Raw genomic sequence first — 16,521 nt, 5'->3', positions numbered from 1 at the left:
AGGAGCAGTCAGCAGGAATCGTGTCCAGACAGGCACATAGTTCACCACACGATCCATCTATCAGTTATCTGTTCTTTTATAACCCAGAAATCCCAACAACTTAGCAATGTTTGCTGAGTTCCGTTCGCCCTATTGAGTTTCTAGCGCACTCCCTCCCCTCTCATCCGAACCCAGTTCCGCCGCTCATTGTATAATTCACCGTAACATTTATTACCCCGCCACTTCTCTGCCCGGCCACATGCCCCCGGCGCCAGTACTACGCACGCGCAAAGGGGGGGGGGAGGGGAGTAAGAATTATTTTGCGGCAGTTTGGTGCGACAGTCGTTTCGAGTTTATGGCAGCAGGTGATGTGTCAGCTGACGCTGCTGGCGGCGTGCTGGAGTGAGCGGCGGAGGCGGTGGTTGTCATGTCCTTGTTCGCGGCCGACGATGACGACATGGATTTTCTGTCACCGAGTGGCGGGTGAGTGACTCGGCGGCGGCGGTGGTCTCCTGGTTTGATCGCCAGCCGAGGTCGTGAGAATCCGCTGGCTGCTATACCGGCGCCTCTCCCTTCCGGTCGTGCCGCCGCGGGCCAAGGTAGGACTCACCCAACGGACAACCAGCTGGAAGAGGAGATAGACGAGGTGTCGTCCTTGGTTTGACTGTGTTCTGGAACTTCAGGCTGATGTGACTTGTTCCTTGGCTGTATGTTTCCAACAGGTTGGAGTTGCAGGCTTCCTGTTTAGGTAAACTCGTACTTAGACCTACTTCCCCCCCGAAACCTTTGCCGGAACAAAATTAAGTACAGTCCACTTTTTTTTTGTGTTTTTTTTTATTTGCGCGTGAAAGCCAGCAGTTCAGTGTACGAGAGAACATGTTGGCGAGCTGTCAGATTACTCTGCTGGAAGTTTTGTTAAAAGGACTTTGGTCCAGATACAGTAGAGGTATGTGCTATAATGATGTATGATTTGAAGGACTGCTTCAAGTTCTATGCTTCTCTGTATCCCTATACTCTTCACTTCTCTGGTATTGTATAGTTTACCAAGGATTGATGGCATTTCTTTTAGGTACACCGTTTAACTTCCTCTTACTGTAATCCATGATTTCTTCCCATTTGTAAGGTCATAAGGAGAAGTGTTTGCTAATTGTGCCACGTTCATGACTTTCTCATTCATGAGAACCCTATTCATGACTTTCTCAACAAATCAAGCAGTGCATGTAGCAGGACCTGGACAATATTCAGACACGGTCAAGTGATGTCTATGCCTAAAAAAAAATGTTATTGATGAATCTGAGGGATTCAAACCACTTTCTCTTGCCGTTGCTGTCACTACTGTCCATATTTTGGGGTCACCAATGACCACAAATTCAGCAGGACCGGCCACACGAATGGCATGACTACAAGAGCAGGTCAGACTGGGTATCCTGCAATGCGCGAGGACTCTGTCATCTGAAAGCCTTTCTTACCACCTGCAGTACACGGGTCAGGAGCCTGATGGAATGCAGCTCTCGCAACTCTTTGGAAGCTTCAAACTATCTGGGACACAGCAAACTGTTTGATTGGGATCCCATCAACCTCCGTGTGCTACCGGTGTATAGTGGTTGCTTTGTTCTTGACTTTGGAATACAGCTCGCTGCATGTCACACACTGATCTCAAGTGGAAAGATGCTCATAAAAGTTTCCTTCATCACTATGTCTGACTCTTGGAACTCTGGCCAATAAAGCTGTTGGAGTACTTTACTGGATGGATGGAAATTTGCTTCCTGTCATCTTCTCCAGAGCAAATGGGCAATAAGTGTATGCTCTGCTGATGCAACTCAGATCCAAAAAAAAAAGAAATAAAACACTCTCCCTCCATTACTCACTTGGGCCATTGGCTCCCAGTGGAGCATAGGCCTTCGATGACCTCCGGACTCCATTTTCCTCTGAAGTCAATTCTATGGGTGGAGTGCATCATTGCCTCTATAATCCACTGTACAGGGGGTTGGTCAACTCAGCTTCAGCAAAGCCTTGTTGGCTGGCCTTACTTGTTTCCACCCCTCACAGCGGGGATGTAGGGTTGGACTTTGAAAGGTTCTTCCTTCTTTATTTGCCTTAATATTTCATAGTGAGTCAGTGTTGAATTTTGAAGCACTTAGGATCGTTTAATGTTAATCATGTTGTATAAGTGTAACTAGACAGAAGTCTGTCACAGAGTTTCACAGATGACACCCAATTGGTTACATTGCGGATGTTTAACATTTTCCGAGGTATCGAAGCATGTTTTTTTTTAACAATAAATGACAACTGTATTGAGGTATTGTGTAATATTGGTATTTCTTCACCATTTGAAAAGATAATGTAGTAAGTATTTGTAAATAGAACTAAAACAAACTATTCAACCTGTAACAGACTGCAGGAAGTTGGTGGGCAAAGCAACTATGACTCCGAAGTGTTTGGGCTTGGAAATCTGTGCATTTCTTTCTGAGGGTAATTTGAGTCAAAGTATCTCAGTTAATATCCCTGCTAATAAACCCTTCTGCACCACAGTATCATACCACCATTATTACCTACCTTAATTGAACTGTTCAAGGAAAGGTGACTTTAAAATCTGAGCTCTAACATAATTGATAGTGATTTAAAATTATACAGCCATTGTCTGAAAGACATTTACGATGTAGACATATTGAGGAGGAAATGGAACTAAAATGCAGAAAAAGAGCTATAAAAAAAAAACAGGGAAGCTTCTAAAGGAGAAGAGTTAAATAACTAAATTTTATCATGTATTTTTTCCTCCTCCTGTCTGTTTAGGGTACTCTATTAGCAGCAATATCTACCTTCCACCAAAGTGCCATTCCAAATGCCCTGTGTAACATAAGAAACCTAGAAATATAGAAAACTTACAGCACAATGCAGGCCTTTCAGCCCACAAAGCTGTGCCGAACATGGCCTTACTATAGAAATTACCTAGGGTTACCCATAGCCGTCTGTTTTTCTGAGCTCCATATACATGTACAGGAATCTCTTAAAAGACCCTATCATATCCGCCTCCACCACTGTTGCCGGCAGCCCATTCCATGCACTTACCACTCTCTGCGTTTTTTTTTTAAAAAGAAAAAAAAAAATATATATATATATATAAAACTTGCCCCTGACATCTCCTCTGTACCTACTTCCAAGCACCTCAAAACTATGCCCTCTCGTGCTAGCCATTTCAGCCCAGGGAAAAAGCCTTTTGACTATCCACATGATCAATGCCTGTCATCATCTTATACACTTCTATCAGGTCACCTCTCATCCTCCGTCACTTTGAGGAAAAAAAGGCCAAGTTCACTCAACCTATTCTCAAGACGTGCTCCCAAATCCAGGCAACATCCTTGTAAATCTACTCTGCACCCTTCCTATGGTTTTCACATCCTTCCTGTAGTGAGGTGACCAGAACTGAGCACAGTACTCCCAAGTGGGGTCTAACCAGGGTCCTATATAGCTGAAACATTACCTCTCAGCTCTTAAACTCAATCTCACGTTTGATGAAGGCTAATACACCGTATGCTTTCTTAACCATAGAGTCAACCTGTGCAGCTGCTTTGAGTGTCCTATGGACTCAGACCCCAAGATCCCTCTGATCCTCCACACTTCCAAGAGTCTTACCATTAATACTATATTCTGCCATCAAATTTGACCTACCAAAATGAATCACCTCACACTTATCTGGATTGAACTCCATCTGCCACTTCTCAGCCCAGTTTTGCATCCTATCAATATCATGCTGTAACCTCTGACAGCCCTCCACACTATCCACAACACCTCCAACCTTTGTGTCATCAGCAAACTTACTAACCCATCTACTTCCTCATCCAGGTCATTTAAAAAAAAATCACAAAGAGTAGGGTTCCAAGAACAGATCCCTGAGGCACTCCACTGGTCACCGACCTCCATGCAGAATATGATCCGTCTACAACCACTCTTTGCCTTCTGTGGGCAAGCCAGATCTGGATCCACAAAGCAATGTCTCCTTGGATCCCATGCCTCCTTGTTTTCTCAATAAACCTTGCATGGGGTACCTTGTCAAATGCCTTGCTGAAATCCATATACATTACATCTACTGCTCTACCTTTATTAATGTGTTTAGTCACATCCTCAAAAAATTCAATTAAGCTCATAAGGGATGACCTGCCTTTGACAAAGCCATGCTGACTATTCCTTATCATATTATGCCTCTCCAAATGTTCATAAATCTCGCCCCTCAGGATCTTCTCCATCAACTTACCAACCACTGAAGTAAGACTCAGGGGTCTATAATTTCCTGGGCTATCTCTACTCCTTTTCTTGAATAATGAAACAACATCTGCAACCCTCCAATCCTCCAGAACCCCTCTCGTCCCCATTGATGATGCAAAAATCATCGCCAGAGGCTCAGCAATCTCCTTCCTTGCCTCTCACAGTAGCCTGAGGTACATCTCGTCCGGTCTCGGTGACTTATCCACCTTAATGCTTTCCAAAAGCTCCAGCACATCCTCTTTCTTAATATCTGTATGCTCAAGCTTTTCAGTCCACTTTAAGTCTTACTTACAATCTCCAAGATCCTTTTCCATAGTGAATACTGAAGTAAAGTACTTATTAAGTACCTCTGCTATCTCCTCCGGTTCCATACACACTTCTCCACTGTCACACTTGATGGGTCCTATTCTCTCATGTCCTATCCTCTTGCTCTTCGCATACTTGTAGAATGCCTTGGGGTTTTCCTTAATCTTGTCCACCAAGGCCTTCTCATGGTCCATTCTGTCTCTCCTAATTTCTTAACCTCCTTCCTGCTAGCCTTATAATCTTCTAGATCGCTATCATTACCTACTTTTTTGAACCTTTCATAAGCTCTTCTTTTCTTCTTGACTAGATTTACAACAGCCTTTGTACACCACAGTTCCTTACAGACAGACAGACATACTTTATTGATCCCGAGGGAAATTGGGTTTCGTTACAGCCGCACCATCAAGAATAGTGAAGAAATATTGCAATATAAAACCATAAATAATTAAATAATAATAAGTTAATCGTGCCGTGGAAAAAATGTCCAGAACCTGCCAATTGGCTCTGGGTGTCTGACACTCTGAGGGAGGAGTTGTAAGGTTTAATGGCCACAGGTAGGAATGACTTCCTATGACGTTCAGTGTTACATCTCAGTGGAATGAGTCTCTGGCTGAATGTACTCCTGTGCCTAATCAGTACATTATGGAGTGGATGGGAGTCATTGTCCAAGATGGCATGCAACTTGGACAGCATCCTCTTTTCAGACACCACTGTCAGAGGGTCTCATCTACCCTGTCTCATTGGAACGTACCTGTGCAGAACTCCATGCAAATATCCCCTGAACGTTTACCACGTTTCTTCTGTACATTTCCCTGAGAACACCTGTTTCCAATTTATGTTTCCAAGTTCCTTTCATGATAACTTCATATTTCCCCTTACTCCAATTAAATGCTTTCCTAACTTGTCTGTTCTTATCCCTCTCCAATGCTTTTCAGCATGGATCCACCCAAAGGGGGAAAGTAAATTCATGGAATTTACCTCCACTGTAAAATTTAAAAATCCTCTTTCTGGAGGCATCTTAGATGATATCTGTTGATAGAGAAGAAAATGATACATCCTTCAGGATAATATGCTATTAGGGGGATATAAAAGTGAGGGTGAAAGTTTTAATCCAGGCATGCTGATTAGGTGGATTACTTTTGCTTTACTATGGTGAAGGCAGTAAGTCCTGATGATAAATTGAAAACCTGAATAAAGTTTGAACAAGCATTGAAGTTGTACCTGATTTGTTTCAGGCTCAGATGAATTTGTATCCGAGTTGATGTTTCTGGTGAATGCTGACAGGGATTGCATATATCTTTATTATTGAGCTGGATAAGGTTATAGGATGATTGCCCAGCAGACTTGTATAACGTACATACTTTCTGTTACATTCTTTGTGCTTAGGGCAGCACTGAAGGTCCTCCATTTCTGTCAGTGTTCAGGGCTTCCTTCATCATGTTAGTAGCTTCTTCTCGGTTTTCACTGTCAGTCATGCAGGTTCTGGGTGGAGATTCAGGAATACCATCACACTCAGATGTTGAAGGATTCTTCATTGATGTTTCCATAACTTTTTTTAAAATGTTGGCGGACCGGTGGATCACTCTTAGTCTGGCCTTTATCTTTTGACCTGTTTGGCATCGGTGATCCTACCCAGAGCCAAAGCATAAAACCTTGAATACAAACAGGTCATTGAGGCACACATGCCTCCAAACCATGACAAGGTTGTGGTTCTCTTGGAGGTATATAGCATATGAAGAAGATTAAATGGAAAGACAGTGGCATCGATGGATAAACTTTATTTATAATTGAATAAATACAAGTAACAGTTTTTCTTTATTAATTTTCTCAGCTTTGTAGTATGCTTTTGTTAATTTCCGTGACTGAAAGTTTAATTTGCTGCTTATTGCTAATTTCAGTTACGTTCCCTCCAATTGCAATAGAACAGACCGGTTAAGAGACAAAGGTCCTTATTAACATTATGCTCTTGTAAAGGAACTCACCAGCAATGAGATCTTATTAATTTGTTTATTTATCTTGCCACAAAAGAAGAAAAAAATGAAATAGGCTGTATGTGAAGAGCGAGATCAGATGGGGCATTGAGTACAGGAATTGGGATGTTGTAACTCCACAAACTGTTGATGGGACCATACTTGAAGTATTTTATAGTTCTGGTTGTCCAAGTATAGGAAAGTTGTCATTAAACTGAAAAGGGGGCAGAGAAGATTCATGAGGATATTACCAGGTCTGATGGTTTTGTGTTAGAAGAGGATTAGCCATTTTCCACCTTCAAACACAGGAGGTTGGTGAGGGAGTTGACCTTGTAGAAATGTACATAAAATCATGAACGGTATTGATAAGGTTAATGGTCACAATCTTTTTCCCAGGAAATGAAAGAGTTAACATTTTCAGAGTGTTTGATGGCTCTGGGTCTGTACTTGCTGGAGTTTAGAAGAATAAGGAAGGATCTCATTGAAATCTATCAAATACTGAAAGGTCTAGACTGAGTGGAAGTGCAGAGGATGTTTCTTATAGTGGGGGAGTCTAGGACGAGAATGCACAACCTCAGAAAAGAGGAACATCCATTTAAGACAGTGATGAGGAGGTATTTCTTTTGCCGGAGGGTGGTGAGTCTGTGGCATTCATTGCCATAGGCAACTGTGGAGTCCAAGGCATTGGGTGTATTTAAAGCAGAAGTTGATAAATTCTTGATCAGTCAGGGCATCAGAGGGTACAGGGAGAAGGCAGGAGAATGGGATTAAGGGGGATAATAAATCGACCATGATGGAATTGTGTTGCAGACTTAATGGTTCAAATGGCCTAACTCTGCTTCTATGTAAACATAAAATACTCTGCAGATGCTGGGGTCAAAGCAACACCCACAACACGCTGGATGAACTCAGCAGGTCGGGCAGCATCAGTGGAAATGAGGGGTCAATGTTTTGGGCTGAGACCCTTTGTCAGGACTGAAGAGGGAGGGGGCAGGGGCCCTATAAAGAAGGTGAGGGGAGGATGGGAAGGAGAAGGCTGGTGGTGCCTGGTGAAAAACCAATTAGAGGAAAGATGAAGGAGTGAGGGAGGGGATAAGCAGGAAAGGTGAAGAAGGAATGTAAGGGGAAAGTACTACGTGTAGTAGAAGGAGGCAGAACCATGAGGGAGGTGATAGGCAGCTGGAGGAGGAGGCAGAGTGAAACTGGGATGGGGGAAGGAAGGGAGAGGGAATTACCATAAATTGGAGAATTCAATGTTCATGCCAAGGGGCTGGAGACTACGCAGACGGTATTTGAGGTGTTGCTCCTCCAACTTGAGTTTGCTTCTTTGTTTTAGGGTGTTATGGTCTTTTGGATGGAAAACTCATTAAAATGAAAATATTGATTTATATATTTAATAATTTCCACTAATGTGTTTTAATTTAGTCCTTTGTTTCTTCAAGTATCTGGCTGAATTTTAGTAGTATTTTTCAGAACTTGGATGTATTCCCAGGGATATGGAGAGAATAAAAAGAAAAATAGGGTTAGTAAATGTTTAATTGTCAGCATGGATACAATGGACTGAAGAGCCTGATTCCATGCTTGATGACTTTCTGAAATGAGATGCAGGACCTAAACGGCTAATTATTTGAAATAGTGCAATTTGATATTGGGTTCTGAAGGCTGTAGTTTACTGTAAGATTAGATGGTCAAGCTTCAGTGGGCCTTTGTTGGAATAATGCAGGAAGCTAAAGACAGAGTGGAATGGAAAATCAAAATGCTGTTGCATGTGTTAAAAGGTGGAGGTTGAAGATTGTCAGGTTTCTGTAACCGTGGTCTGCCCTGGAGTATGTCATGCCTGCAATTATGGTTGCTTTTGACACGCTTTCATCTGTGCACAAGTCCAGATAGAAATGTGAGGGCAAAAAGTGAACAAGTCTGAAAACTCCAATCTCACTACATGAGGATTATGTTAAATTATTTTATTACTATTGAGATCTCATAAATTAACTGGTGTGCACACATCAAATCAGGGCAACATGGTAGTGTAGTGATTAGCACAATGCTTTACAGTACCAGTGACAAAGGTTCAATTCCCACTGTTGCCTGCAAGTTATTTATACATTCTCCTCATGACCGTGTAGGTTTCCTCCGGGTGCTGCAATTTCCTCCCACAGTCCAAAGACCTACTGGTTGGTAGGTTAATTGGCCATTGTAAATCGTCTCATGATTAGGCTAGGACTAAATTGAGGATAGTGGGGCGGTGCAGCTCAAAGACTGGAGGGGCATGTTCTGCACTGTATCTCAATAAATAAACAAACTACTTTTCACAGGTATTGCTAATTCCATGGCTAAGGATTGATATTTGCTCATCTCCAGATGCCTTGTGGTTGGCCATCTGTGATTCATATTGCGGAAGTTCATCTGTCCTTTGGGTTGGAAGTTGCCAGACTTTGGCCCAGTGATGAAGCAACGATGATGTCAATCATTTTTTTTAAACTTAAAGGAGGCCTTGAGATTTGCTTGATCTGTCAGTGTCCTTCCACAGGCTGGTTACATGGGATTAGGGTCACAATGTTGGTTTGAAGAAAATGAAATCTCAGAAACTTTGAAACTTTATTTTCCATTGGTAGTTGGAGATTCTGATTGTCGTTCTGGTGGTTGTCAAATTAGTAAAGGAGTAAGGTATTTTGTAGTAAAAGAGTGAATGAAAGCGTATGAATCCTAATGTGTTCAAAAGTGCCTGACCTAGTGCGGAACAAACTCTTAACTCTATTAGGAGTCATCTTGTGCTTTCAATTAGCTTGCCTGCAGACAGCCATGTACGAGTCCTAGCTTGATTGAGTTTTGCATTTCTGTGTTGTTTGCTTTGCAATGAGGCTGTTGCATTTTGCGTGACCTTGTGATATTTTGTCTCGATGATCTGTGGCTCTGCACTGATATTCGTCAGGCCATGTCTGAGATGCTGGGACGTTGGGACAGTGAGTACATGTGGAATGAAACCCAAGGGTTAGTGCTGAACTTCCTCCCCCTACCATGGTGCTGCATGTATGTAGAAACTTAAATGTAGATTATACTGCTGAAAGCTGTGCCTGTTAGTCTTGTAGCGTAGCGCCTCACAGTCTTTGTGGTTGAGAATAGTTTCTGAACCATCTGTCAGTGCCACACTCGTCTTCAGCTATATCCTGTGACTAACTGGTAATATTATTTGAGGGATGATCCCTAAAGTGGATAAACATAATGGAGTAGATAGATACAGCTGACAGTGAGAGGGATATAACATTCTGGCTTAATGTGCTGTTCCATTTTGTAATTTTTATATCATTGAACTATCACCACAGTTGTGTAATGGTTAGCACAGCGCTTTAAAGTACAAGTGACCCGGGGTTCAATTCCTGCTTTAAGAAGTCTGTACATTTTCCGTGTGATCGTGTGGGTTTCCTCCAGATGCTGTGGTTTCCTCCCACAGTCCAAAGACGTACCAGTCGTCCATTGTAAATTATTCTGTGTTTAAATTAGGAGTTTAATGGGCAGCATGAGTCAAAGGGCCAGAGTGGCCTATTCCACACCGTGTATTTATCAATCAATCAATCAATCAACAAGTAGATCAGTCACTGAGGTTAGTGGTTCCTATCATGTGTAGGGATAGAGTTTTCAAATCTTTGATGTATTTTGTTTCACAAATCATGCTTTTTGCATTTATACTATAATTTCTCATCAATACAATGTGATTAGTGGAGTTGAAATATCTCACAGTTTATAATATTTGCTGAATGGACATGTTGATTACTTGGAGAAATTGACAATCATTTTTCCTCAAGTGGATATACTGAAGTGGCCTTTTTTTTTGCTTCAGTTGTCTGTTCATGTTCATGCTGTTACCAAGAAATGTGTATTTCATGTCTATTTTGAAACTTGTCTGATTTAAAGTTGACTAGATTTGTACTTCAGAAAGCATAGACTACTCATGAGGGAGCTGTAATGCAGACATCAGTTAATTTTTTCCTTTTTCCAGGTGGTGTGGCCTCCGTTTAGGTGCTTTGCTAAATTTTTACCCTTTCTCCCTGCAGGGCCAAATTGGCCTCTCTTTTTGGCATGGATCAAGCTACCACAGGTCAAGGAAATGACTCCTTCCAGTACACAGCCCCCAAGCAGCCGAAGAAAGGGGCACAAGCTCCAGGTAGCAAAATTGGATTAGAGAAGTGTAAGATTTTAAATTTTATTTGTAATACAAATGATTATGGTAAGACACATTTTCAGAATTTACAATAATTTTGACAGCTATGTAACAGGTGCATTAAACAAGTCAGGGTGCGTAGTCTATTCATGTTCAACCATAACAGAGCAAGCTGGCAGTTGTATATCTGTGCATCTTCTGTGACTCATGCTTATTTGAATCAGTTTTTCTGTTAAGATCTATATAGGACAAACCAAGTTTTAGAAAATGGGAAGCATACAAAGTTATTTCCTTTTTTTAATCCTGAAAACTTTCAGTGATGTGAAACCTATAGATGTAATGTAGATACTTGTGCTATTCAGTAACCTTTTCTCTATCACTTTTTTGTACCCTCTTTGTGAATATCTAGATAAATGAGGAGTGAGCCTTGTGTGTTGCAGTCATTTTGGACCGTTGCCATTTAGTGTCACAACCAAACACTCCTTGCTTGGGTAATTTGCCATGAGTTATGACTTCCCTGAAGTTGGATCATTTTATTATAACATTTTAATCAACACATTGAAACAGATGGTGCCATCATTTGCAGAAACTTTATTTGCTGTGATGCCAAATGATTACTGCTATTGACATATATTGTTGGGGAACAGCAGAAAAACAACTCGTATTTATGTCAGCACCTCCTCACACTCCAACTTATCACAACACACTTCGCAACCAGTAAAATACTTTTCGTGTTGTTACTGTTGTAATACAGAAATTCAGTGACAACGTTGCAGGACTGAATGTGTTCAAGTCTAATAAAAGAGAATTAAGTATTATCTGTTTTGTGGAGTTACAATGCATAATCTCTTATTCCTCATTATCCCCTGTGCTTCTTGCAGTTGTGTATTCTTCAGAGGCCATATGCCTCGGGATAATTTTTGGGAAGATGTCTGGGGAATTTGTCTGAAGCCTGTTTCCATGAAATGACAGTGCTTCTGAGGTCATAATCACCCTTGGGATAAGGTGTCAACTCTTCCTGGATGTAGTTCAGAAGTTTTTGTTATGGCCTCCTGCCTTCAACCACCTCACCTCCGTGCTTCAGTTAATTATCACCTGTGTCGAATCTTTTTTCCAGGCCAATAGGAAAGAAGATTTTTCTTAACCTGGTTGAATAATTAATGCTGCTGGTTGAACAGCTTTTTTGCTCCCCTAAGCTGAACTACTCAAAATAATAAAGACAAGACCACATTAGATTAATATAACTGTGATGTTTTTGTTCAGTTGTTCAGAATATTACTTCAGGGCTTAACCTTCGATTGTTTGTGACTCCAAGAGATGGATGGTGACTCCATCTTGGGAGCTTATTTCCCTTGCTGAAGATAATTCCTTACTGTCCACACTCCTATCTGCACAATGAATGTATTTCTTTAAAAAAAAGTGTTTCCAGTTATTTCTAGTTCCTCTGTAGTTCGGGGAAACCCATTCACTAGTCTTTCTAAGCACAGCCATTGAGAATGAATCTGATCACTTTCATTGTTTTAATTACTGTAATTTAATTAAAGCTTATGCTTTTGTACTTGAAGCCTACTTTCTTTCAACCTTTCTAGGGACCTTAAAATAAATTACATCTTTCCTAAACCATTTCTATTCTATTCTATTTCCAAGGCTGCTATATCCCTTGCCAAAACTGGATATGTTATTCCTGACTAAATGCCTGCCGAAAACATTTAAGATGAGGTTCTCTGTTGGTTGGGGTCAACCATGGATGTTGTGTCCTAGCTGAGACGCACAAGCCAGGACAGCACGATATGGAGAGCAAGCTATTGTCCATGCAGCAGGCTTCTCCTCTCCATGCAGCCGATCATTCCAAAGGAACAGTGGAAACCAGTACAGTTTGGCACTAGGGGTGTCATAGAACTTACCAATCAGTGTTGAACTCAACATAAGACTGCCTTAGGGATTCCAGAAGATTTTTCCTTGGGCTCTACCCCAGAAGATTTCCCCATGAGTAGGTATAGCACAAAACAGTGGAGGTTTGAGAACAGTATTTTTCTTCTAGATGAGCTAACCATGGCCAATGAGCAACATTTTACTAATGCAACTGGTTTTTAAAGTGCCAGTAATCCATCTTTGTCCCCTCTCCTGTCAATAGAAATGTTTCTCCCAGGCTAAGCTTTTCAGCCACGTGTGAAGACGAGGAGCTGGACTTGGTTGTCAGAGGCTATTTGCAATGCACATCATTGGGCGCATTTAATAGGTAGTGAGAGCTTATCCTCACTACCTCTTCTGGCTCTGGCATCATTAAGGGACTTAGAAATATTAATTATCTTCAGTTTAATTATTTTGGCAAAGTTTTATTTTGCCTGTATATCGTCCTCATGGCATAAGAAACTGTATTTTGTTGAATCAATCTCAAAAAAATTTGTCCAGGGATACTGCATGGTGCTATCCTCTCAGAATTGTCCCCACCCAAATGTATCACAATATTTTTCACATAAAAATTTTGTAAAATCCATTTCTCACAAACAATCAGCTTCTGTTGTCTTTATCAATAGTTTACTGTACTGGGGCTTTGGCTCACTGCATCATTCTTTTAGTCATCTTGGTCAAATCAGTCTGATGGAATGGCAGTGTTGTGAATGAGTCCTGTGTCTCCTGCTTCAGTAAAGATGAAAGGTTCTATTGTGTTGCACTTGCTTTCAGGTAATCATGTAAGAACGGGAATAATGTTGCAATATCTGAGTTTGGGGTACTCCAACTAACTCCTGACAATTGACATTATGCTTGTCGTCATGCACTAAGTTATGTGATGCTTCGCTGTAATTGTTCACTGCAGGATTACAGTTTCATTGACTGTTTAGAGCTGTCTAATTCCAAAGGGCCTTGTTTATTTTAAATCCAATGTTTTTTCCTCAGCAGGAGTGAGTTCGCAAAAACCGCCAGCTGCAGGTGGTCCTCCGGCTGTGTTGTTTGCAACTGCTGTGCACGCGTACCAATAGTAAGTCCTTTTGGGGAGGAAATGACTGGTTCATGGTGGCCAGTGGTATTGAATTATAGTGTGAAGTAATAGCAGTATTGGGATGGTTGAGTGGCACTTGAATCAAAGTTTTCAATGGTTTCTATTGTGTAGAGTGTGGTAGAATTTTAATTAAAATGTCATTTGGCATTTGTACTAATCTGACTCAAGTAATCTATTCTAAGGCTTTTATGTATCGTTTAATTTATAATTGGTAATTATCCACCAACCTTGACTATTAAAGAATATTTTATTTCTAGCTAGCACACACAAAATGTTGGAGGAACTCAGCAGGTCGGGAAGCATCTGTGGAGGGAAATAAACAGTTAACATTTTTGGCCAAAGCCGGCCGATGATGTAGTGGCATCCGCACCAGACTTTGAGGCGAGTGGTTCCAGGTTTGAATTCGGCTGGCTTCTTGCATGCTTTTCACCCGTGCTAGGTTGACCGTTGAGCTAGCAACTCTGCCTCATAAAAAAACAGACAAGTGCTAAAGAAATGGCAAGGTTGCTGCCCAGTGCACCACAAGGCATGGAAAGGAACAACAGTTCTGGGCCAAGATCCTTCATCTGATGAGATCCCGATGAAGTGTCTCAGCCTTAAACTGACTGCTCATTCCCTCCGTAAATGCTGTCTGACTTGCTGAATCCCTCCAGCATTTGTGTTTTTCCTCAAGATTTCCAGTATCTGCATAATCTTCTATGTTTTTTATTTCTAACCAATTCTTTGTATCTATATCTAATGGTTGGTTGCTGCAGGATAACGTTTGACAATTCCTGTGAGGTTTCCTCACCATGTTGAATACGTGGTGCACCAAGACCAGGATGTTTGAATCAGCCTCAATTATTGCACATTGAAGTGAACGCTGGCCTACTGCAGGGTCATCATCAGTCCTGCATTGCATCTTTGATGCGGTGTAGGCTTCAGGCATCGATTCCACCCATGCACTGAGTGGAATTTCTGACTGATTTCTTCAAACATGTCCAGACCTGCTTTTCCATCAGCCTTGATGTGAATGCAGGCATCAGTGGATGGAAAACATCTAGTTCCTGTCTAGATTTGCCCAATGACGAAGTACAAGAATGATGTAAGTGCTCCAAATGTGGATCTTTGCCGCATTTGAGATGCTAGAAAAATACATGTGCACAGTATGTTGAGCTGTTTCATTAAGACACACTTGATTTACGTATATTGTGCTTTTGCAACCCTGCAATACTTTAACTTAGTTCACTCATATCATAGACGAGCAAGCGAAAGAGGCTGTGTGATGTTCTGGTTCACTTACTGATTACATTTATTGTGTTGCAGCCTAAATGGTCAGTATGTGAAGCAAGGCAAGCTGGGGGCAGCAATTCTTGGAAACCATGCTTCAGGAGAGGTGGGTTTTCCTGATCAGAAAGGCAAAAGTACAGTGTGATGTGTTTATTTCTTCAGTTAATAAGTAAATGTGAGTTTGTGTATTTTTCTTGGAAGTTAAACCAATTCCTTATTCTCTGATCCTACAAGTACAAGATTCTGCTATACGCTAGTCAACAGAAGAAGATTGCCGTTGCTCGCATCACTTCAACGTTTACTTTTACTGTGAGTAACTATTCTTTGAAGGTTTTGTGGTTATTGGATATGTGTATCCATTCATGACTGATATTTGTTGAGATTTTAACCATCAGAAGTCAGTTCTTTGTCACCTTTCAATATTATTCAAATGGAAGTATTTTTATTGCTAATAGTAAAATCATTGTCTGTTCAAAGGGAGTTGCTGAGGCTTGTATGATAGAATTAGATGAACATTAATACGGGGTATCTCAAATGAAAGCATACTAATAAAGAATTTGGAGGTTTCAGATGATCTTTGGGCCTGGGTCTAAGAGCAAGGAAAGACTCGAGGTTTGGACAATTAAAGTGCTGGGCCAGATGGAAAAGATCAGGCTGTTGAGGCTGGAGAAAAGGTTTGCGCTGAGCTGAGGCTGTGAAATGCTCCTGAATTGGCAGCGATACCTGGCTTCATGTCTGTACACTCATTATCGTTCTGAATGCTATTTCAGAATCAGGTTTATTATCACCGGCATGTGTTGTGAAATTTGTTAAATTTGCTTACTTTTATTATTTGCAAGATTTGTTTTTTATCTCTGTGCATTGGGTGTTTGACAGTCTTTTGTTTTATGGGTTCTATTGGATTTCTTTGTTTTGTGACTGCCCGTAAGGAGATCAGTCTCAAGGTTGTATAAAGTACACATGCTTTGATAATAAATGTGCTTTGAACTTTGAAATTACTTTGATTTTTGTATTACGTTTTTTAAAACGAGAATTATTAAAATTCTGGTCAAGCCTCCACGTTTGCTAATTGGAGTAGTGTGTTCAAGGTTCTTTCCTTTATATTGGCAGTGGTTAAGGCAGCTTGCTGTTCTGTTGTGGGTATGCTTTAGGTTTCTTTTGATTAGCAGTTGTACCCTTGGACCATGTACTCTTGTTCGCAGATTGATTTGTGTGCTGAGTTATAAACCTAGTACGTTGTCAGCTGAAGGTTTGTCTTGTTCAATCACCATGGTTCAACTTTAGAATGGTGGACTTGTCTTTATAATGTGCACCGTTCGAAATAGGCGAACAAAATGTTGGCCTTGATTGGAAAGGGGCTAGCGAGCAAATTTCTTGTCACTGCTGTATAGAGCTTTGAGGCCATTGCTGAAGGATACATACAGATTTGGTCTCTAAGAAGTATACTTACCTTAGAGGCATTACAGAGAAGCATCAGTAGGTGGTTTCCAATGATGAAGAAATTGTTTTTATGAGAAAAAGGTGAGCAGTTTGGGCCTGTATTCCAGAGTTTTGAAGAGTGAGAAGTGATCCTTAAG

General features: G+C 41.1%; 1 protein-coding gene across 7 annotated transcripts in view; it reads left to right on the top strand.

Moving 5' to 3' along the window:
* The first annotated feature begins 330 nt into the window (after positions 1 to 330).
* The window catches only part of fkbp15a (FKBP prolyl isomerase family member 15a), a 95,067-nt gene continuing 78,876 nt past the window's right edge, over positions 331 to 16,521 (top strand). Inside the window, exons 1-5 of one of the 7 annotated variants that reach the window (XM_059994327.1) lie at positions 331 to 462; positions 10,568 to 10,677; positions 13,576 to 13,654; positions 14,981 to 15,050; positions 15,179 to 15,253. In XM_059994327.1, the coding sequence (XP_059850310.1) occupies positions 407 to 462; positions 10,568 to 10,677; positions 13,576 to 13,654; positions 14,981 to 15,050; positions 15,179 to 15,253 (390 nt within the window). In that variant the 5' untranslated portion in view covers positions 331 to 406. Of the gene's footprint in view, positions 463 to 491; positions 728 to 10,563; positions 10,702 to 13,572; positions 13,655 to 14,980; positions 15,051 to 15,178; positions 15,254 to 16,521 lie in introns of those variants that run through there. The other 6 variants (XM_059994326.1, XM_059994325.1, XM_059994330.1 and 3 more) reach the window with 6 other exon arrangements.

Source organism: Hypanus sabinus, chromosome 18 (assembly GCF_030144855.1).
Source record: "Hypanus sabinus isolate sHypSab1 chromosome 18, sHypSab1.hap1, whole genome shotgun sequence".
NCBI lineage: Eukaryota > Metazoa > Chordata > Chondrichthyes > Myliobatiformes > Dasyatidae > Hypanus > Hypanus sabinus.
This window is presented reverse-complemented; position numbering and strand designations above follow the sequence as displayed.